Raw genomic sequence first — 23,053 nt, forward strand, 5'->3', positions numbered from 1 at the left:
ATTTTTCTCCTGAGAAACTGAGAGGGCTCAGAACAAAATGTGAACAATGGTTATCTGCTGCTGTGGAATGCAACAGGTGCATCTGGGATTGGTCTCATGTGGTTGTTTCTAATTAATGGCCAATCACAGTCAGCTGGCTCTGACTCTCTGTCCCAGCCACAAACGTTTGTTATCATTCTTTCCTTTTCTATTCTTAGCTTACCCTTCTGATTCTTCTATTTTAGTATAGTTTTAATGTAATATATATCATAAAATAATAAATCAAGCCTTCTGAAACATGGAGTCAGATCCTCATCTCTTCCCCAATCCAAGCACCCCTGTGAACACCATCACAAGCCTTTTGCCACAGAGCTGAAGACACAACTCACCAGAGCCCAGTGAAACCTTTCAGAACTTGGCTTGCAGGCCCAGAGTGGGATGTGCTGGCTGAGCTGGCTGTGGGGAAGTGGCAGGCAGGGTGTGAGGCTGTGCAGGGCCACATCGGGAGGTTCTGCTTGGAGCCAGAGGGTGCTGGCACTGCCCAGGCTGCCCAGGGAATGGGCACAGAGCTCCAGGAGGGTTTGGACACCAGGGTGGGATTGCTGGGATGTCTGGGCAGGCCAGGGCTGGGACTGGATGGTCCTTGGAGCTCCCTTCCCACTCAGGACATTCCCTGATTCTCTGATTCACTCAGGGATGCTGAACTGTCACGGGAGGAAACTGAAACTGGGCTCTGGCAATGCCAGTTTACATAATTCATTACTGAAGGAAGAGGTCAGAGTATTGGGTGCTGTGATGGTGGCCTGGCACTGCACTGCAGCAGGAAAGGCCTTTATTTCTTTATTTCTGCTCAGCTAAAACAACCCCCCTCACCCTCTGTGTGGCCATGGGGCTTAAAACCTCATCCTCAATCTGCTGGATCTTTATTTTCAGCAGCAGCAGTGCCTTGAGCACAGTTCTGTGCTGCTGGGCAGGAAATTGGGAGAGCAGCCTCAGGTAATTCACCTTTTTTTGGGTGTCCATCTCCAGGAGGTGAAACGATTCTGCTCATTGTGATATCCTTGTGGTTTCCATTACATATTGATGTCCCAGTGTGACTTGATCTCCTTAATACCAGCAGGGTTGTGTGGGTTTGGTTTTTCAGGCTCTCCTCTGTATATGCAGAGTCTCTCATGGGCTCCCAGCCTGGGATCTGATCCCTTTGCACTTTGACCTGTTCAGGATCTTCCAAAAAAATTAAAATTAGGGATATTTGTATTGCTAATTATCTTTTCTAAAACATTATTAGTACCTTTCAAACAGCATATATTCAAAAATGTAAAATATCTTTGCATTCTAAGCTCATTATTATTTTGGGAAATACATATCAGGACACAAGTGATGTAGAACAAGAGGAGGTTTTGTAATTCTTGTGTGTTTCCAGTGTTCCAGGAGGAAGCTGGAGTGGGAGAAACCAACACTTGTAGAAAGTGGAATGCTGGACGATATTTCTTGAGTTTTATTACACCTGCTAAAAACTGACTGCTGCCAAGATGCTGCAGAAAATTCTCAAATGAACAATAGAAAATGTCAGGGCTGTCACCACATGGGGGTGGTAATAAATTCAATAAAGTAAGGCTGGAATTTGTGCCGGAGTCCGGCAGCATTCGAGGCTCCCGGGCTCTGTGGAGGGGCTCTGGTGCCATCTAATGTCCCGAGGTTTAAATGCAGCTGCAGACCGGGATTGGAGCTGGAAATCCAGGGTTTGTGTGTTGGTCCTAAACCTGTTCTCCTTTCTCCTCCTGACATACAAACGCTGTGTAAATTCCTCAGCTGTTAATCTGGAATTATTCTGAGTTCTCCTCATAGGTAACTTTCAATAAAATGGGAGCTTGTTTGGAAACTTTTTCTAACTGAAACATTATTTTTAAAATAACATCAAGTTATTTTCTGTCTTGTTTGCAGAGTCAAAGAGCCGTGTAGGGATAGGAATGGTGTAGTTTAGGGTTGTTTGCACACATTATTAGCAATTTTTCCTCTCTGGTGTAGCAGCACCGATGATACCAAAGTGCAAAAAAGACATTGCTGGAGCTGAGAGGCTGCAGTTCCCTCCTGGGCTTTGTCTTTTTTTAATTTCATGTGTGATCAGACCTCTCATTGAGGGCTTCAGAACTTCTGCTCCTCTGGCCTGAGCTGGGCCATGGACAACTACAGAACGTGAAACAAGAATTTGCCTGTAAATCCCCTTTATGAAATTTAATTAAATTTGTTCCTCACTCACATTCACTTATAGTGAGTGTAAATGCCACCTCACGGCAGTGAAGCAGAGGCAGAAATGTCCTCTGTAGGTGGTGGAACTCCAAGCCAGGAGTTGTCCCTGTACCCTCAGGTCTCTGCTGCTGTGCCAGTGCCCAGGATTTTCCTGTCCTGTTTCCACTGAGTCCTGAACCTCTGCTTTTGTCTCATTCCTGCCTTTTGTGTGCTCTGGGCAGCTTCGAGAAGGGCCGGATTTACACCTTTATCGGGGAGGTTGTGGTTTCCATGAACCCTTACAAGAACCTGAACATCTACGGGCGGGACACGATCGAGCAGTACAAGGGCAGGGAGCTCTACGAGAGGCCTCCCCACCTGTTTGCCATCGCCGATGCTGCTTACAAAGCCATGAAGAGACGATCCAAAGACACCTGCATCGTCATCTCAGGTAGGTGAGAGGGCTCTGCATGGTGATGAGCATCTGATCCCTGTGAAATTCCAGGCGGAAGGAGAATAATGGTTTGGCTAATGACAGCGTTTTACAAAAGAAACTTCATTAAGCTTAAAGCTGCTCATTTGCATTTGAATCCGTGTGTGGAGATCGGCACAATTTTTTCTTATCTCATTCAAGAGCTGGTGCCAGCCAGGAGCTGGATCTGTGCCTGCAGAGGGATAATGTGAGCAGGAGCCCTGGGTCTGCTCCGGAGTGACCTGGGATCAGCAGGGCTGGGATCAGCAAGGCTGGGATCAGGGCTGGGATCAGCAGAGATGGGATCTGTGGAGTTGGGATCAGGGCTGGGATCAAGACTGGGATCTGTGGAGTTGGAATCAGCAGAACTGGGATCAACAGGGCTGGGATCAACAGGGCTGGGATCAGATCTGGGATCAGCAGAACTGGGGTCTGCAGGGGTGGGATCAGCAGAGCTGGGATCTGCAGGGCTGGGATCAGCAGAACTGGGGTTTGCAGGGCTGGGATCAGCAGAACTGGGGTTTGCAGGGCTGGGATCAGTAGGGCTGGGATCAGAGCTGGGATCTGCAGGGCTGGGATCAGCAGAGCTGGGATCAGGGCTGGCATCAGCAGGGCTGGGATCTGCAGGGCTGAGATCAGCAGGGCTGGGATCAGCAGGGCTGGGATCTGCAGAACTGGGATCTGCAGGGCTGGGATCAGCAGAGCTGGGATCAGGGCTGGCATCAGCAGAACTGGGATCTGCAGAACTGGGCTTGTCTCTCCTCAGGAGCTGCTGATTTTTGTCTCTGTCCTGACTGGAAAAGCAGCAGTGGGAGCAGGGCTGGTACCAGAGTGATCCCTGCCTGGATCCTGGCACTTCTTTTCCTTGATGTCCCCGTGCTCAGGCAGCTCTGAAAGGAGAGAGCCCCGGGCTGGGGTGCAGAACAGTGGCCCCTTGTGCTGCTGCAGGCCAGGCTTTCTCCTCTAACAATATTCCTTTGATCCTCTGTGTGCCAGCCCTTTTCCCGACCTGAGCAATCTCACAGCACAATTGCTCAAAGTCAGCCCAGCAGCAGCAGCAGCCAGGCAGGGTTATGGCTGTGTTTAGAAAACGTCCCAAGTGCACACAAAGATTGCTTTAAAAAGAAAAAAAAAAAAAAAGAAAAAAAAAAAACCAAACCACCCAGGCACTGTTGGGGTAAAATTGAGGTCTTCTGTCCAATGATTTGTTTTCCTTTTTTTTTTTTTTTTCATCTGTTTGTGGTGTTTCTGCCCCCAGGTGAAAGCGGGGCTGGGAAAACTGAGGCCAGTAAATACATAATGCAGTACATAGCAGCCATCACCAACCCCGGGCAGAGGGCTGAGGTGGAGAGGTAAGGCCTGGGCTGGAAAAGAAGGGAAATTCTCCTGCTTGGAGATCTCTTTCTGTGGGCTGAGTAGCACCACGTTATCAGGTGGTCTCTTGTACATGCTAATTTATACTTAACTTTTCCAGGTACTGCTTTTACTATGAGAATTTTACAGTGTTAATTGCTGAAATCACATTAAAAAATTCATTTTGAAAGTTCAAAATCAAAACAGCATCTACAAATACCATCCAGCCAATATCAACCATCTAATGGCAGGACTCAATGATCTTAGAGGTCTTTGCCAACCTAAATGATTCTAAATCACTTTTCCTGGGGCAAATTGCCTGAAATTTGGGTGGGCTAGAAAAACATGTAGAGTGCAAGGAGTGTGTGTTCTGTGACCTTCCTGGCTCACATGATTCTAAATGTCCCTCTCTGTCCTGGAGTAAAAGCTTTGGAGCAAAGAGTGTGGCTTTCTGCAGAAACAGATTTAAACCTACCTCAAATGAACTTTTGAAAATGATTGAAAAAGAGTTCAGAAAATTGGTTTTAGAATTGAAATGTGTATAGAAGCTGAATTTCTGGTGCTGATTTCAGGGTGGGGGGCTGGTCTGTGATCCAAAGAGCATTTGCTTCCTCTGAGGAGCATTGCTGACAGCTCCCAGCTGATTTCCCATGGGATTGCTGATGCCATCCACACCTGCCCAAATCTGCCAGCAAAAAGCATCACTGGAGAAATGGCTGTGAAAAAAAAAAATCCCATGGTGTGAGTGTTGAAGTCTTACCCTTTTCCATCCCTCCATCCCTGCTGCAGAGTGAAGAACATCCTGCTGAAATCCAACTGTGTGCTGGAGGCCTTTGGCAACGCCAAGACAAACCGCAACGACAACTCCAGCCGCTTTGGGAAGTACATGGACATCAACTTTGACTTCAAGGGAGACCCCATAGGGGGGCACATCAATAATTACCTGCTGGAAAAGGTAAGGCACTCTCCCTTCCAGGCTTGCAGCCTTTGCTGGGGTTGCTTTTGCAATCTGGGCTTTGTCAGTAGGAAGTTTTCTGTTCAGACATGTGCAGCACGTGAGGAATGAGGGCACAGAAAATAAATCCAGGGCTGAAGTTTTCCTCAGTGCTGGCAGTGCCCTGTTCCTGGACTTCCAGAGCTCACCAGCACCAGGGCTGTGTTACCCAAAGGATTTTGTGTGTGAAGTTTCATCTCAGTTTTTATTTTGGATAAAATTTACTCTCTGCACAGCTCCTGCTTTGTAATTCTTGCACTGACCTCTCCCTGGAGAAGGAGATTTCCAGGGCTGTAGAGAACAACTGTGCTTGAGAAGTGTTACTTTGGAATAATGCCACAGCCTTGAGTGAGCTGTTGGTAGTGTTGTTTTTATATATTCCAAGTGATCATGAGCATAATTATTTTTCTCATGTCATTAAGTGGTGGCTGAAAACATTGGAATATGCAAAACTGGAGAGCTCAGGCGTGAGCCATTAACAGTTCTTGCTGTGGGAGACACGTCTGGCTTTGATTATGTGTTTGACCACATCTGCCAACACCCTTTTTTGTTTGTGTTTCTTTTTTACTTCTCCCCTTATTTCCCTGAAGTCTATTTTCAGAGTAAACACTTTATTTTAAAAAACAAAACAACAAACCCAAACATTTAACTTGGGTTGCTTTGATGTAAGAAGAGGGCTGGGACTACAGCTGCAGTGACTTAAATCCTGATGATTTATTTATCCTGATTGTTTATTTCATATCCTTGACTTCCCCCAAGTTAAATTTGTTTCCATTTGAAAGCAGTGGAGGCTCTGGCCCAAATACAAGCAGTGGCTTTGCAGCAGGAACACATCAAATCATGGAATATCCTGGGTTGGAAGGGACCTGCCAGGATCATCCAGTCCAACCCCTGGCCCTGCCCAGACACCCCAACAAACCCTGGGCCTCCCTGGCAGTGGTGCCCAAACCCTCCTGGAGCTCTGGGACCATTCCCTGGGGAGCCTGGGCAGTGCCAGCACCTCTGGGGGAAGAACCTTTCCCTGATCTCCAACCTAAACCTCCCCCACACAGCTCTGTTCCCCATCACTCTTCATAGTTCAGACTTGTAGCATGAAATAAGGGCACATTGCTGGTTGACTGAATGTCTGCTGCATTTAACCCTTTTTTGTGCTGTTTTACTCTGGTCTGTCTGATGTATTTATCCCTTTTTTGTGCTGTTTTACCTCTGGAATGAGGATTCTGGAATGGAGTTACAGCTTCTAAAACAAGGCCCTTGTGTCAGAGCAGAGCATCCCCTGGTACTGTGGGTGCTGTCCTGGGGATGTAGGAGTGGTGACCACCAGGCCCTCAGCATTTATCTGTAGTCACAGAGTCCTGGTTTTCATTTCTAGTGATTAAATCATTCTAAAACTGAAATGATGGTTTTTATTTGACTCCACCATGAAAGCAACCCCGTGGTTCCCACATGGGACTCCTGGGTGGAAGTAGGACATTGCAGCTGTTACACAACTGCTGCTTTTGCCTGCAGACCTCAAGCTCCAGGGTCACACGTGTGTGGTGGTGTTCCCAAGAGGCTGAGTGTGAAATGGGATAAATTTGGGGTGTCTTGGTGGTCTGAGGGGACACTAACACCCAGCTCTGTGCTTTGTTCCCCCAGTCCCGCGTGATCGTGCAGCAGCCGGGGGAGCGAAGCTTCCACTCCTTCTACCAGGTTTGTGTTGCAGACATCTTTTCATTAAAAGTCCTTTCCTTAGGATTTTTTCCTCCTGAGAAGCTGAGAGGCCACAGGAACAAATGTAAACAATGGTTATCTGCTGCTGTGGAATGCAACAGGTGCATCTGGGATTGGTCTCATGTGGTTGTTTCTAATTAATGGCCAATCACAGCAGAGTTGACTCAGAGAGTCTGAGGCAGCTGCCTTTGTTATCATTCTTTTCTTTTCTATTCTTAGCTTAGCTAGCCTTCTGAGATGAAATCTTTTCTTTTATTCTTTTAGTATAGTTTTAATGTAATATATATCATAAAATAATAAATCAGCCTTCTGAATATGGAGTCAACATTCTCATCTCTTCCCTCACCTGAAAAACCACTGTCACAGGTTTGTGTTCCTTTGTTGGAGCATTTGTCCTCTTGGGCAGAGCACTCAGGGCTTTCACCCTCTCAAGTGTGCTCAGGGTTCCCTTTTGCAGCATCTTGGGTGATCTTGGGTTCTTCAGTTCTCTGCAGGGGCCTGGGAAGATGGATTGTTTTCTATCCTCCAGTCCCATATTAGCACATTGCTAAACTTAAAAGGAGGCTGACAAACAAATATGGGAGGATATTGGACTTTGACTCACTGGTTTATGTGTAGTAAGCCTAATCCCTCTATTTTGTCTTGAAGCCTTTTGTCCATATGGAAGTAATTTGGTTTTTTGGATGTTCTTTAATGTCTTCCACATTGAGTGTTGGTTCCCTGGGTGTCCTTTGGGGGATATGGTCAGCCTATTAGTATAACCTTGATTCTGCACTGAAGGAGGGGGAGGTTTGTTTATTTTTTCCACTTTTTCAGTACTCCATGATGGCGTATTAGCACTTTCCTCATGGATGTGTCATTTCCAGGAGGAAAAGTCTCTGTGTGGGCAATGTGCTTGCCAAAGCACAGCAGTGAACAGGTCTGGGAGGGGTTCGGGGAGGTTTTTATACAGTTGTGACTCTAAAGGACAGGGATTTGTGGTGGCAGAGCACCATGCATCTTGCACATTGTGCTCCAGATACTGCAGCAGTAATTAATGATTTTGCTTGTCAAGCAGATTAATAAGAGACAGAAAAAAGAAGGATGTTATATTTTTCATTCACCATTTCTTAAAACTCTGTTCCTGCAGCTCCTGCAGGGAGGTTCTGAGCAGCTCCTGCGTTCTCTGCACCTCCAGAAGGATGCATCAGCCTACAGCTACATCTGCCCTGGGGCACAGCTCAAGGTGAGGGCTCTGAGGGACTCAGGCACAGCTTCACACTGGAAGTGCTGCTGGAAATGCTCAAAGCACTGCTGAGCTAGCAGAAGCTGAGATCAGAGGGGATGAGTAGGGAAAGGTGACACTGATGTGCTGTTTGCAATGAGGTTTCTGGTACAAGATAAAGCACAAGTGTGCTTAGAATCATAGAAAAGATTTATTTACCTCTATTCTGCTTAAATATACAAATATACCTATGCATGCTGCATCTGCTTATAAACAGCAGTAAAATGATTTATTAATAAATGCAAGTGTGGATGTTTGGCCCATTAGCAGTGGCAGACATCCCCTGCTCCATAATGGGTACCTTAAACTGCCTTGTGGAACAAAAAGCCAGAAGGACTCATTTTTTTTACAGCAGATCTTTGAGTTACTGAAGGAAGCACTGAGTCTTCATGTCTGACTTGTCCTCAAGGGGGAACTCTGAGCAGGAAAGAAGGGAACAAACCCATAAAGTGTTTAGACAGCAAGATCTGAACACTTCAGATACAGCTGGAGCTGTCCCTGGTGTTGTCCCTTTGAAGCAGGGTCCAGACCTGATTTCCTTGGTGCTTTTGTGAGATGCACTTTGGTACAGAAACCCAGAGATTCATGCCAGGTGATTCTCTTTAAAAATGTGATGCTAATCTTGAGAGAGGTGGACAACAGAGATTTCCTGCTCGTGCTCTGCAGCCTCTGCTCAGAGAGTCTGTGAGTGCACAAATTGTCCTTGTTCTTCTGGGATTTTTTATGAACTCTTTCTCAGCAAATTCCAGTGGTAAATTTATTGTGCTGTGGTGGATTTCTGTGTCTCCTGCTGCCAGAATCCGTGTGTGCAATGCAGGATTCAGTGTCCAAGCACACAGATGGCACTGGAATAAGCTGGGAAACCTCATGACAGTGCCTTGCCTCTGAGAAACATCAAAGTGCATCTTGTTTCCCATGGCCTTGTGAAATCCCTGCTCCCTCCCAGCTGACTTCCATTAAATCCCCCATCCCAAACTTCTCTCTCCCCTCAGTGTTCCATCAACGATGGGGCTGAGTTCAAGGCAGTTGCTGATGCCATGAAGGTGATTGGCTTCAAGCAGGAGGAGATCCAAACTGTCTACAAAATCGTGGCAGCCATTCTGCACCTGGTAAGCTCCCTGCCCATGGGGATCCATCCCTGAGCCCATGAGGGCTCTGATTTTCCTGCTGCAGGAGCCCTTGGAAGCTCTGCTGGCTGGGAAGGTGTCCAGCTCCCAGCTCCAGTGGTGACACAAAGTCCTTGCTGGAACAGGGCACTGCAGTGATGATCACATGTGTTCCTGCATGTTCCAGATCCCAAACCAGGCTTACCACTAAGTGCTGGGAGCTGTTGTGTGTTCTGAAAAAGGAACTGTTGGGGTTTGGCAGTGAGGGGATTGGGAGCTTCTGTCCCTTTGTGCCCTCACACTCACCTTCATCCCCTGCTTCACTTCATGGTGAAGGCTGAGCACAGGAAACACAGAAGTCTCTTAACTCTTTGTGTTCTGGGGCTGAGGAGATCCTTCCTTCTCAAGGATCCTTCTGGGAGCCACAGAACTTCTTCTCCTGCACAGTAGCAGGGAGTTCCTGTAGCTCAGTTCTTGTGTTTCCTGAGGAAAGAGGTGGGCAGGAGGAGGGTGCAAAGAGCAACTTTATTCCAGTTCCTTCTCCTCCTTGGAAAGGAATGGAGGCAGAGCAGAGTGGGGCCATGCAGGCAGGCTGGGAGACAGTCCAAGGGGTGTCACTGCTTAATCCTGGCACAGAAGGTACCCAGGAGCAGAGCTGCCAGTCCAGTCCCACTGGCACTGACCTCTCAGCTTCCCCACACCATTCCCACTCCCTCTGTGGCAGGGGAATTGCAGCCAGTGGTTTCATGGTGAGCTCAGTGAAGACAAATGCTACATGGTGCAATTACCTATCCCAGGACTCTGAATCCTGGGATGGTGTTTGATTAAATCTCAGGAAGTGTTTAATGTTGTTTGTCCCAAAAGCTGAGCTTTTGTCCAATCCCACTGGCATTGAGCTCTCAGCCTCCCCACACCATTCCCACTCCCTCTGTGGCAGGGGAATTGCAGCCAGTGGTTTCATGGTGAGCTGCAGTGAAGACAAATGCTACATCCAGCATTTGCATACATAGTGCAATTCTCTATCCCTGGACTCTGGTTCTTGGGATGGTGTTGGGTGTTGTTTGTCCCAAAAGCTGAGCTGAACACTGAGCTGAACCTTTGAGAAAGCCCTTGCTGCACCCTCTGACATTGGAGGTTTGAGGGTGTGGATGTGCAGGAGCCACCTTCCAGCGTGGCAGGAGATTTCCAGCCTGGAACAGCAGGTGGAAAACGGATGGAGTTGGGGTGTGCTGATCCCTGTTAGTAAAGGGCAGATGGAGAAATGCTGCTGATTGCAGGGGAACCTGAAGTTCTACGTGGATGGAGACACCCCCATCATCGAGAACAGCAAGCTGGTGTCAGTGATTGCTGAGCTCCTGTCCACCAAGGCCGAGCTGGTGGAGAAGGCGCTGCTGTTCCGCACGGTGGCCACGGGCAGGGACGTCATCGACAAACAGCACACGGAGCAGGAGGCCACCTATGGCAGGGATGCCTTTGCCAAGGTGGGTGCAGTCCCCTTCCTGTGACACCCAGACACATCTCTGCTGCCTTTGCCTCTGCATTGAGGGGTGCAGCACAGACTGGCAGTGCCCAAGGTGGGCATTGCTGCCAGAGCTGCACGTTTTTCCATGCTCAGGCGCAGCAGGATTCCTGGGTGGGTCAGTAAGCACAGTTTACACAGTAATGCCCAACTGCTGGACACCCTGCAGATTTCTCTCTGAACCTTGGTGCTCCTGAGTTCTATAGGAGTCTGTGGCACCTCCCCATCCCTGCACTTGCAGCAGGGTCCAGAGATTCCCACAGCCAGCAGTGCCAGGCACACCAAGAAGGGGATGGATCTGCAAATGTGTCCTACAGGGAGGAATGTGCTGTGAAATGGGATCCTCAGCTTCATTTTGCAGTTAAATTCAAAGAGTAGAGAGTGGAACTGTAATATCTAGAATTCATGTTGGAAACACAAAGTGGTATTTAAAAAAAATTCATGAAGAATTATAGAATGGTTTGGGTTGAAGGGACCTTGAAGACAATCTTGTTCCAACCCCCTGCCATGGGCAGGGACACCTTCCACAGGAAGAGTGAGTCCTGATGGCAGGAGTGACAATTGTTCCTCCTCTGTAAGAAATCAAAATATGAGGGAGGAATGGATGAAGTTATGAAGGTCATTGATAATTAACTTGACTTCTTTTCCTGAGATAATGTATTTACCCAGCTTCACAGCCCATTTTGAACATGAAGACTTTGAAGACACCTCTGCCTACAGAACATTATCTTTGTGAAAGGTGAACAGGATTATTCTCCTGTCATTGTGTTCAGTTGTTAAGTTTCTGTGACTGACCTCTCTCTTGCTCTTCACTATTGTTAAATAATTCTCAGGAATGGTGCTTATTAGGCAGCTGAAAAGCTGACTGGAATCAAATCAGGGAACTGCTGCTCCCAGTGACCTCACTGGGATTTCAACTTGGTATAAATGAGTTTTGGAAGAAAGAAAATAAATACTTCCATAGGATATTTGCTTCAGTCAGTAGCTGCTCACTTTCATGACCATGACCTGCAGCTTTGATGGAGGCCTGGAATGAGCTGGGTGGAGTTTCCTGGGGAGAGCTGAGGCAGGGGCAGGCAGGAGCCCTCAGTCTGTGTTTCCTGCAGGCCATTTACGAGCGGCTCTTCTGCTGGATTGTGACACACATCAACGATGTCATCGAGGTGAAGAACTACGACACCACGGTGCATGGCAAGAACACAGTCATTGGGGTCCTGGACATCTATGGCTTTGAGATATTTGACAATAACAGGTGAGCCACCTTCCAAAGCCCAGTGTTGTGGCCATGCCTTTCCCAGAGCACTCATCACCTTTTCTTCTCGTGTTTTCGCAGCTTTGAACAATTCTGCATTAATTACTGCAATGAAAAGCTGCAGCAGCTCTTCATTCAGCTGGTTCTAAAGCAGGAGCAGGAGGAGTACCAGCGAGAGGGAATTCCCTGGAAGCATGTGAGTGCTTTGGCAGGGCAGGCAGAGGTGCTGTGAGGTCAGTGTACCAGCACAAGTGCTGGACCTGAAGCTGTTCCACATGCAGGCTCCAGTTGATGGGACATCTGTGTCCCTGCCAGGCTGGGGCTGGAGCTCCCCAATCACCTCACCACGTGTCTCCTTGGGAAAATATGGGACTCCAGGTCTGAGATAAAACCTATTGTGGCACCTCTGTGATACCACACACGTAACTGTGGGTTTCTGTGCTGAGTGCTTACAGATTTTTCTGGTTGTTGATGGTAATTTGTAAAAACCTTAACTTTTCCTGTTCATACTTGCTTCAGAATGCCAAGGACAGGATGTGCAGTATCACTGTGGTGACTGCACACAGCTGAATTGTAAAGGACATTTTAAACAGCATTCTGCAGTAGAGGTCTTGAGATGTATCTGAGAGGCTTGAAAAATCACTTTCTGTGCTGTTCAGTGTTGGAGAGCAGCCTGCTTTGTCTGGAATCAGAGATGTGCACATTCAGAGCTGATTGCTCCTCGCTGCTATGGCCAGCACTGGTACCCTCCCATTTCTGCAGCCAAGGTCACCAACAGCCCTGTCCTTTGTTTCCTGCAGATTGATTATTTCAACAACCAGGTCATCGTGGACCTGGTGGAGCAGCAGCACAAAGGGATCATTGCCATTCTGGACGATGCCTGCATGAACGTGGGCAAAGTCACAGATGAGATGTTCCTCGAGGCCCTCAACAGCAAACTGGGCAAGCACGCTCACTTCTCCAGCAGGAAGGTAACCCACACACCCTGCTGTCCTCTGCTGTCCCTTCCCCGTGTTCTGAGGTGGAATGGAATGAGGAAAAGGGCTTTAGGAGGGGGGTTTATTGGATTCACTGCGACTGAGTGTGAGATGAGGAGCTCAGAGCAGCTCCAGCCTCAGAAAAACCCGGCAGAGGGAGCTCCAGCCTATCCAGTGCCTCATCCCTTTTATTCCGGGATAAAAGGAGCCTGAGCTCGTGCCTTGACAGATCATGATGTCATCTGGAACCAATCGATACAGCCGGCTCAGCCCACGTGTTGTTCTTCCCAGGCTGCTCTAATACATAGTGACAGTGAAATTATTCACACTCCTGCATTATTACAGCGCTGTGATTTGGGCTTTTTTCATCCTCATTGGCTGCAGAACGTGCTCGTCTCCCTCTGCACCTCAGAGCACCCAGGCCCCTGCCTGCCTTTGTCTGGGCTACAATGGGAGAATTAAAAGGCTTCATTTATTCCTCACTTGGCAGCAGATTGCAAAATGGTCACCAGCCTGATTAATTTGAGAATCTTTCACACAGAGTAATCAAATCAGGGGCTTTAGTTTGATGTGTCTCTACTCAGAAACGTTGTCTGAAATGCATGGCTCAGAGTGCTGGTCCCCCCTGCTCCCTCCCACCCCAGCACAATATTTTATGTAGGTCAGAAGTACCAAATTAGCCTGGTTGTGTAAGATATGTGCTAAAGGCTGCCTCTGGGAGGCCTGGGATAAACAATGGATCTGGCTGGGGCTGTCTGAGGAGAGGCCAGGATGAAAGTAAACCAAAACCACTTTTTCCTGCCAGATAATAATTTTCCTTAAATGCCCTTCTGCTGCAGCACAGCTGATGCACACCTGCCAGGTGCACCTGAGCTCAGGGAGGGGGACAGGGGGCTTGATTCCAGTTGTGACCCAGATTTCACGTGCCTGAGCAGTGACATGGAACATTCTGAGAAAACTCACATGAAAATAAATGTGAGGCCTGGCCTGGGTTCCTGTTTGAATACAAACTGCTTCCTGCAGTGGGATGGAGTCTGGGACCCTCTGCAGGAGGGTGCTGGGGAGTGGTTTAGTTTCTGGAGCTGTCTGGTCAGTGGATGTCAGAGAGGAGTTTGGTTTCTGTTCTGTCCTTGCTCCCACATCTGCCCGGGGGAAGGGGCCCTGCCACAGAGGGAGCAGGTGGTGCTTTAGTGCAGTGGCAGAAGGGGATGGAATTTCAGGAGGTGCTATGGGAGGCTCTAAAATGAACATTTAAAAATAAAATCTGCTCAAGTCCTTGCCTTTGGGAGTTCCCTCCCAGCAAGGAGACATTAAAGGGCAGCATTTCCAGCTGCAGTGTTCCTCACAGGAGGTGGCGTTGTCACAAACTGCCTGCACAGGCTGAGAGGGAGGCAAGGAATCCTGCTATAAATAATGGTTATGGAGGGGCTGATGGATCTGCCTGCCTTGCTAATTTCTAGTTAAATCAATAGAACCTTGAAAACATTGACCCATAAACCTCTCAGCATAATTATTATCTTTTCTCCCCATCGCATCTCTGCAGACATCCCAGCACCTCAGAGCTCTTCTTCAGTCCCACCCAGAACTGCTGTGGGAAGCCTGAGCCTTCTGAGCCAGGCTTTTCTAACTTGGATTAAAACAAAGGGTTTGATTCCACCTCATGCAGTGGTTCCATGCAGATCCTGTAAAGTTCCACCCAGATGGGAGCTGTTCCCAAAGAGTTAAAGTGCATGTGTTGGGAACAGCTCCCATCCCTCATGTTCATGCTCCACTGCTCCCTGCAGAGCTGCTGCACACAGGCTCCATGTGGAGAAGCTCTGGGGGGCTGTGGTGCCCTAAATAGTCGTGTCCTACTTTGTGTACCCTGCTGCTCCTGGCTGCCAGCGTGGAGGAATCACTGCCCTTGTCCTGGGCAAGGCCAAACGAGCCAGGACAATGCTGATTAACACTTCCACCAGCAGAATTTTGTGTTCCTGGAGCCTGGGTTTGTCTAATGCTAATCTGGATGTGCAGATGTGCCAGCTGTTCTAGTGGCCCTTCCCAAGATCACCATTTGTATCCTCAGCCTCTCCAAGTTCCATTGATTTTCTGTTGATATTATACTTGGGAAGGATCAAGGGCAGTGACAGACAGTCCATGAATGCCTCAGTCTTCCAATTGTGGATACCATCAATCTCAACAAACTGGTTGTGAAGGGAAGAGTATCAGAAGGTCCATTCCAGTCCTGATGTTGTGTCTCCTGAGACACTGGACAGTGGTGAATGCCCAAGTGAGAGCCCAATATAGGGCAAATGTGTGCTGATAACTTGACATGCTCCCATTCTTCAGGAGCAGCCCAGGACCCTCCTGGTCTTCCTGACAGGGTTTTTGTGTGATCTTCTTGGTTTTTAAATCAACAAAGAATTCCACAGCTCAGATACTCAAGTGAAGAGCTCCTCTCTGTTTCCCTCCCTCCTCCCTTTTCCATTTTAGATTATACCTCTCACCTCTTTGTTTTTAAATGGCAAAACACATTTCTCTTTGTCTTCCACTACATCATCTCCACGTTTTTTGCCATCATCTCTGGCATTCCTTTCCTAACCTGGGGAAGCTGAGTTTGTTGGCCCATCCTCCCAGGGCAGTCAGTCACAGGGGATGGCTTTTGCCCTTTAAGCCTCTCCCAGTTCTCCATGTCCTTGTTGAGATGAATGAGGGCAGTTAAGATCCCTGTTGAGAGAGGAAGGGATGGTTTGGGGCCCATCAGTTCCTGTGAACTTTGCCCTTTCTCAGTGGGACTCCCTGCCCTGCTGGGGAGTTCCATTTGCTCTGCTTTGCCCTCATTTAGCTGTTCTCAGTGATTGAGTGCCCCCAGCCAGCCCCACGACCTCCCCCTTGCCCTCAGGTTATTTCAGATGCTGTGACAGCACAGGCTCAGGGCAGGCTCCCACAGGATTCCCATCTTTCCAACACCTTTCTCCTGTCTTTACTCACCCTTGAATGCTGTGAGCTGTCAGTGAGGAGCCTCCTGGAAGGGCTCACAGAAACCCCGGCAGGTTATCCATTTTATCCATGTTCTTGCTGGTCTTTTTTTCACTAATTTTGTGTCCAGGAAACACAAAGCTGGGACAGAATCACTCCTTTGGAAAAAGCCAAACCAGCAAACAACAAAATCCTTGATTGCTGTTATGGCTCCTTCCAGCCTCTCCAGAGCTGGATGAGCTTTCAGAGGAGCTTGTGCTGCCAGCTGTGCCCTCTCTGGTAGCACAGACACATTTCTGTTGCCATTTGGTATTTACCCCTTTTATTGACTTGTTGGTTTGAGCTGTGTGTTTGGGTAGCTGAAAAAGGCACTCCCCAGGCCCCTGCTGGGAACAAAGCTGCAGCAAGAAAAATGGCTTTGGTATTGTCTCCTTTCTTCATTTTCCCTGTGTTCTGCTGCACCTTGGGCATCCATCACCTCTGCAGCTCCTGGTGCTCCCTGCTCCTGCCATGCTGGATTTCCTGGGGACCTTGGTACTCACACTCCTTGGGCTCCTCCTTCTGACTCATTTTGTGTAAAATATATTGGATTTTTATCTGTTCTTACACTTTGAGCCAATCTGTTTTGTGTTCTTGGACACAGGTGAATTTTTGGAGTGTATCTCTCTGCTCCTAATCATCCTTCCTGCCATTTATTTCAACCATGAGAATTTCCTCTTTTATTTCTCCAAGACTTTTTGTGGCTAGCAGATATCTGCTCATAGCCCTTGGTGTTATTCAATTCTGCCTGCAAAGACTTAATTCATCTCCTACTCCTTTTACCTATTACAAAATCCTCATTCTTATCTCATACTCCCTTTTTAATTAAGCCAACCCTGATGGATTGTTTTGGCTCCTGCTATTCCTGAGTGTTTTACAGGCACTGCTGCTGAACAGCTGCCACGTGGGCACTGGACAGAAGGGATGGGATGGGATGGGATGGGATGGGATGGGATGGGATGGGATGGGATGGGATGGGATGGGATGGGATGGGATGGGATGGGATGGGATGGGATGGGATGGCAATTTGAGCCTGGAGCAGTGGGTCTGCAAGGGGTTCCCTGTTTGAGGGGTGCCAGATGACCCTGAACAAGCCTTGCTGCTGTCACAGCAGTTGGCCCATTTCTCTGCAGAGGAGTTCCACTGCAATGGCAAAAACACATAAAGGAAGACTTTAAAAAGTAACAAATTAACTCGTGGGTGCAATGTTTCTCTACAGGCACGAGTGTTCTTTTAGCATAATGGTGTTTCTGGGATAGTATCAATTTCTTTATGAAATTTTAGGCTCTTGCAGCTCCATTTGTACAAGCACATGTTCTTACAGTGCATCCATGAAAACATTTCCCCAGCAGTGCCTTTCACATCTGCACATGCACACAGCAAGTGGGATTCCTGTAGTTCCCAGTGCTATTTTGAAGGCAGGTTGCTCTTCCATGGAGCTTGTAAATCCAGGGGTGTTGTTTTAATTTCAATCCATGGGTGGTGTTTTAATGTGTGTGAATTTGTTTCAGCTTTGTGCCACAGACAAAACGCTGGAGTTTGACAGAGATTTCCGGATCAAGCACTATGCCGGGGATGTGATGTGAGTTCCCTTCTGAAATCAAGCTGCACATTTTATTTTTGTCTTCCCAGCAGCTCTGAAGTGGCACAATATTCTGATTTACTGCTGCTTCTGGTGCAAGCCAGAATAGCTGTCACACACAATTACAGAGTGCAGCACTTGCTTATCAATTAAATCTTCTGCTGTGCCTTGCTCTACAGAGTGGGAATTTGTACTTGGAGTGAAACAAAAGGAGAGTGAGGGGTGGGGGTGAGGGGAGAGCAGTGCTCCAGGGGAAGAAAAAGGGAAAAAAGGCAGCAGTGTTTATGCAAGAAAGCTACACTGAGCTAATAAAGTCTGGTTAGACATCTGTTTGGTGTGATTATATAACTCTGGCTTGAAATTCTCCAATCAGTTGGAGCAGGCTGGGAGCCCAGGGGAGAGATAACCTGCAGGAGGGATCAGGGCAGGAGGGTTGGGAAGTGCTTGCCTGGAGCCTGCAGAAACAAGTGCAGGAGGTGACAGCCCTGGGAATGGAGAGTGAGTGGAAGTGAAGGATGCACGTGGTGGAAACCATTTGGTGTGTGGAATATCACTGGAGTAATTTTAGGATTTCATGTCAGAAGAAAGGGAGTTACTGAAGGAAGAATTTATGATTTCTTTTACCTTGGGATTAATTTTACCTTTAATATCCAAGAACAACCAGTGTGATCAGACTGGAGCCCATATGACACAAGCAGGTTATCCTCTGGAGTCTTTGCTGAGCAGTTCCTGACAGACATCCCTGATTTTAGAGGGTTTTGGGGGAGAAAATACAAGGTGCTGTCTTAGTGGCTGAACCTTCTGAATTGCCAGTGGCTGACAAATGGTGTAAAAGCAAACTGAAATGTGGAAGGAATCACAGATAGTTCAGGCCCAAGACTTGAGGGTGGGCAGGCCCTGGGTCCCTGGCAGGGTCCAAGGCCGGGTTGGGCAGGGAACAGTGGAAGGTGGAACAGTGGGACAGTGGAAGGTGGCACTGGATGCCATTTAAAAGGTCCTGTTCCATGATTCTATGATTTGAGGATGGCTCCTTACAGGGATTTGCAGGCTGTGGGTTGATCCCAGAGTCTGTAGGTTGGGTGCAGCTTCCCAGGATGGGGTCTGGAACTCAGGGAACATCTGCATGAAGTCACTGAGTGGGAGACTTTGGAACTTTTCTGTGAGGAGAGAGCACTGCCTGCCTTGAGAGCTGGAGAAGAGATGAAACCCTGGAACAGTGACCTCTCAGCTGCCAGCAACTCACAGAAGGACTTTGCTACTTTGCAATTACCTCTCATTTTTCCTTTATTTTTTAGTTACTCTGTCACTGGATTCATTGATAAAAACAAGGACACTTTATTTCAAGACTTCAAACGCCTCATGTACAACAGGTAAGAATTTTAATGAGGTGAATTTTAATCTGATCTCTCAGAATCCTTTTTGTGTGGAGTGATCAGAGACTACTATCAGAGACTCAGGTTTTCAGTGTGTGTGAGTAAACACATTGCTTTGGGATTTGATCTTTGTACATCTCCTGTGACCCAGAGGCTCTTAGTTGAATTTTTCAGGTTAAAGTCCTTATTCTGTACAGGTTTCTGTTCTGATGCAGCCTTTAATTGAACAGAATTTAAAGTGGTTTTTTTTTGAAACCAACTGATTGTGCAATCAAGATAGTGCAGAGCTTCCTTGTGCTGCCTGATTTGTCATTAACCCATTGCAGATTTACCATCACTGCTCTGTCTCTAATCACTGCTAAAGATGCTGGGGAGCTTTGGTCAACAGCAGAAATCCTCAGCCCCACCTAAAACACCCTTTTTTGAAAGAAATTAGAAGATAGATGTGAATCCTTTCATGTCTGCAGTGATGTGAGAAGTGAAACCATGAGGTCAAGCAGAAGTTGCCTTGAGAAGCAGATTTGCAGTCCTGTCAGAATGTGGGTGGAAGTCCTCATGGAGCTGTTTTCCTTCATCTGGCATTAAACAAGTCCTCATTTTGTAATCTGCAGCTTTCAGGGGCTCTGCCCAGAGGACAGTGGGCACAAACACCCTGCAGTGGTGGCCTCTGTTTACCTGTACAGATGTTAAATTGGTCTGCAGCCCTTTGGGTTGCCTGGCTGTGCTCCCCTGAGCAGTCCCACTGTTACTGTTTTCAACACTTCCCGTTGACCAGAAACCTTGCAAAATATTTGCTGTGTGGTTTTATCAAATTTAGCCTGTTTTCTGTGAAGTCTCTGGAAAATCCTGTTCCCAAACACCACTTGCAGCACATTAAAGCCTGGGACAGATTGGCCATTAGATTGCTGTAAATGTGCTCAGTTTCTGTTTGTTCCTGAACTCCTGCCATCCATCAGGGCCAGTTTACCTCACCCTGAACTCTTAGAAATGCAGGCTAAAGTGTATAAATTACTTTATATATAGAGAGAGGTGCAGAAATGCAGCTTGAACACAGGTGACAGGTTCTAAGGGAGGGTGGTGTGGGTCTCCCTCTCCTTTGTGTTGATTAAATTCTTGCTGTTGTGCCAGTGAGACAGCCCCTGTCTTTGATGGATCACTCTGTGGGATTTTTTCTGTCCTGTTTCTGCACATCCTGATCTGAAGGGAGAATGTGCTGCTTGTTTTTCTAGAATGTTCAGTTGTAAGCTTGAGCTTGCTCTTAAGAGCATGAAATGTGCCCAGGAGTCTCACCCTGGCTTGGGTGATGCCCTGTGAGCTGGAAGCAGCAGTGGGTCTGGGTAAAACCAACTGTTGGATTGTCAGTGGGGTGGAATTAAAGAGATTCTCTTGTAGCTCCAACCCTGTGTTGAAGATGATGTGGCCTGAGGGGAAGCTGAGCATCACTGAGGTCACCAAGAGACCTCTGACAGCAGCTACTCTGTTCAAGAACTCCATGATTGCCCTGGTGGACAACCTGACACTGAAGGTAAAGATTCCTGTTTCAAAATTGAGAAGTGTGGCTTCTCCCTGGAGAGATTCCCACCTTCCCCTCACTGCCATCCATCAGGAGCCAAGCTGATCAAAGGCAGAGTAACCTTGTCTGTGCCAAACAGGCTTTGGCTGGGCAGGTCTGGAGGGAGGGTCACCTCCATCTCTCATGAAGAAGGTGGATTTTTGCTTCCTCCATGACCAGTGCATCTTTCATTTGTAGGAAAGCCAGTCTGTCTTAGGGTTGTGGTTCCAAGTCAAATTCAAAATTCACTGGGAGGTTCCTGTGTGAGTCTCAGTGTAGTCCTTTCCCTTCCTTTACCTGTCCTAAACTTTCATTATTGTTGTTGTTGCTATTATTATTATTAATCATGTTTAGCAAAGCTCTTTGCTTTGAAGGGTCCACAGGAGAATTCTATTATCATTATAGTGCAAGGATTCCATACCACCAGAGTTTTTGTACCTCCTTGATGTTTCTCATAGGCACCTCCTCTAAGCACTGACCCTTCCTGGTCCTTGCAGTTGCCATCTGACTTCTCTACTCCTGATCCCACCAATCCACTCTTCTATATGACTTTTTCTTATTAGCTACAGGTGTGGCCTGTTGAGATCAGGCCTGCTCCTAATCTTTAGTAATTGTCCAGCTGCAACTCATTGGGGGATAAGATTACATTCCATACCACCTTCATACTTTATCCCCCTACAATTCCCCCTTTTTCTTTTTACCACAGAGTTGCAGCATTTCCAGAAGTACATATTCAAATAAATTAAAATTATGACATATTTGTACATTTGATTTAGAACTAAGAGTTATACAAGCATATTATAGTACAGATATATAGATATTTCTAAATGTTAGTTCAGTTCTATAGCTTTTCCCAGTTTACAAAGCACTTATCTTTAAGGTCTTTTACAGTCATCTTTAACAAACACCAATAGCTGTAATTGATATATTTTGCCAATGGTTTAGTACTCAAATCCTGTTTCCCCAAATCCACGGGGTTATATGGTTTAGTCCCGAATCCATGGGTCATCCCAAATCCACAGGGCAATATCGTTTAGTACTTAAATCCTTCCTCTCCCAAATCACGTTGGGGTCACCATTTGTTGTCTTATACATCAAGAGTTCTGTTATCATTATAGTGCAAGGGTTCCATACCACCAGAGTTTTTGTACCTCTCCAGTGTTTCTCATAGGCATCTCCTCTAAGCACTGACCTTTCCTGGTCCTTGCAGCAGCCATCTGACTCCAGTTCCCACCAATCCACTCTTTTATATCACTTGTTCTTATTGGCGGATAAGATTACCTTCTATACCACCTTCATTTAGCCATACTGTATCCCCCTACAGGGTACAGCCCACAGGGGGTGAACAGAGAGCCCAGGACGCTGGGGTGTGCTCACATTCAGGATAATTAAGCAATCAGTGCTCTGAGTGTCCTCTCAGGAGCTGTGGGAGCAAAGGAGATGGGTCAGAGCACAGCGCCCGGTGCTGGCTGTGCACAGAAGAGAGAGCTGCCCTCACTTCTTGTGTCCAGGGTTAGGACATGGAATCACACCTGATTTGTGGGGTCTCCCCAGAGGGTGCTGGGCACTGCCCAGGCTCCCCAGGGAATGGTCCCAGCCCAGCTGGACAATGCTCCAGGGGTGGGATTGTGCAGAGCCAGGAGTTTGACTGGGTGATCTCTGGGGGTCCTCCCAACAAAGGACATTCTGTGATCCCATGGTCCTGTATTTTGTGTTCCTGTACTGGAGTGGGTTTGATCTGAGCTCTGCAGGAGGGTCTGGGACCCACCAAAGCAGCCTGGAGGTGCCAGCTGGGCCCCAGTGGGGAGTGGAGACCCCTGGCTCCCCCAGAATGTTTTGCCTCAGGGCTCCTGAGAAGATGCCCCTGTGAGCCCACCCAAGGCCAGGCCTTGCTAAAACAGGCAGCAGCAGTCAAAATTGAGAGAGGGCCTGTGGAGACAGAGAGGAGCTTTCCTGGATGGCAAATCCTGAGCTGGAAGGTGGCTGTGACCCTGCTGGGCATGGGGACAGACTTTATTCTATTTTCCAAGGAGTCAAAACTGATCTGATCACCCAAATAATCTGCTGGCTGGCCCTGCCCTAACCTGGTGCAGGTGTCGGGAGTGCCAGGAGCTCAGGGAGAGGAGCACTTCTGGAAGGAAAAGTTTCTCCTTAGTGCTGTTACTGCAGGTCTGGTCCTACAAAGGTCCCCCCCTCCCTCCTACAGTGTGGGGAGCCTGAGGCAGCCCAGGAAAGGCTCAGGACAGCAAAAATCCCTGGGGGGGTTGAGGGGAGAGCTGTGATCAGGGCACAGCAGGTAAGTTCAGCAGGCATCCATGGAAAAACTTCCTTTCCTTGTTTATTGGAAAAATTATTCCAGGCCACCTGGGAGGTGGAAAAATAGAATAGTTCGGAGAATGCTGTGCACTGTGGTGGTTTGAACAATCCCTGCAGCTCCCAGCAGGGCATGGAGAGTTTAAATCCCACCTTATCCATCTTGAAGCAGTGGGTTACCAGCATTGCTCACTGAAGGCTGCCTGGCTTGGGTGGAATTCATTTACTTCAATCCATTTATCATCAGTATTTCCATCTTAATTACCAGCCTTTCCAGGGGCAGGCACAAGTTTTACTGTTTCCAAGTAAAATTCACTGGGAGGTTCCTGTGTGAGTCTCAGTGTGGTCCTTTCCCTTTCTTTACCTGCCCTAAACTTT

General features: G+C 47.6%; 1 protein-coding gene across 2 annotated transcripts in view; it reads left to right on the forward strand.

Annotated features, from left to right (window-relative positions):
* MYO1D (myosin ID) overlaps positions 1-23,053 on the forward strand; it is a 175,058-nt gene that overhangs the window by 42,951 nt on the left and 109,054 nt on the right. For both annotated transcript variants that reach the window (XM_063179084.1, XM_063179083.1), the window contains exons 2-14: positions 2,451-2,659; positions 3,939-4,032; positions 4,823-4,988; positions 6,666-6,719; positions 7,870-7,965; positions 8,997-9,113; positions 10,388-10,591; positions 11,736-11,881; positions 11,963-12,077; positions 12,682-12,852; positions 17,367-17,437; positions 18,733-18,807; positions 20,203-20,335. In XM_063179084.1, coding sequence (XP_063035154.1) covers positions 2,451-2,659; positions 3,939-4,032; positions 4,823-4,988; positions 6,666-6,719; positions 7,870-7,965; positions 8,997-9,113; positions 10,388-10,591; positions 11,736-11,881; positions 11,963-12,077; positions 12,682-12,852; positions 17,367-17,437; positions 18,733-18,807; positions 20,203-20,335 — 1,651 coding nt within the window. The remainder of the gene's footprint in view (positions 1-2,450; positions 2,660-3,938; positions 4,033-4,822; positions 4,989-6,665; positions 6,720-7,869; positions 7,966-8,996; positions 9,114-10,387; positions 10,592-11,735; positions 11,882-11,962; positions 12,078-12,681; positions 12,853-17,366; positions 17,438-18,732; positions 18,808-20,202; positions 20,336-23,053) is intronic.

This window comes from Melospiza melodia, chromosome 30, assembly GCF_035770615.1.
Source record: "Melospiza melodia melodia isolate bMelMel2 chromosome 30, bMelMel2.pri, whole genome shotgun sequence".
In the NCBI taxonomy this organism is placed as follows: Eukaryota; Metazoa; Chordata; class Aves; order Passeriformes; family Passerellidae; genus Melospiza; species Melospiza melodia.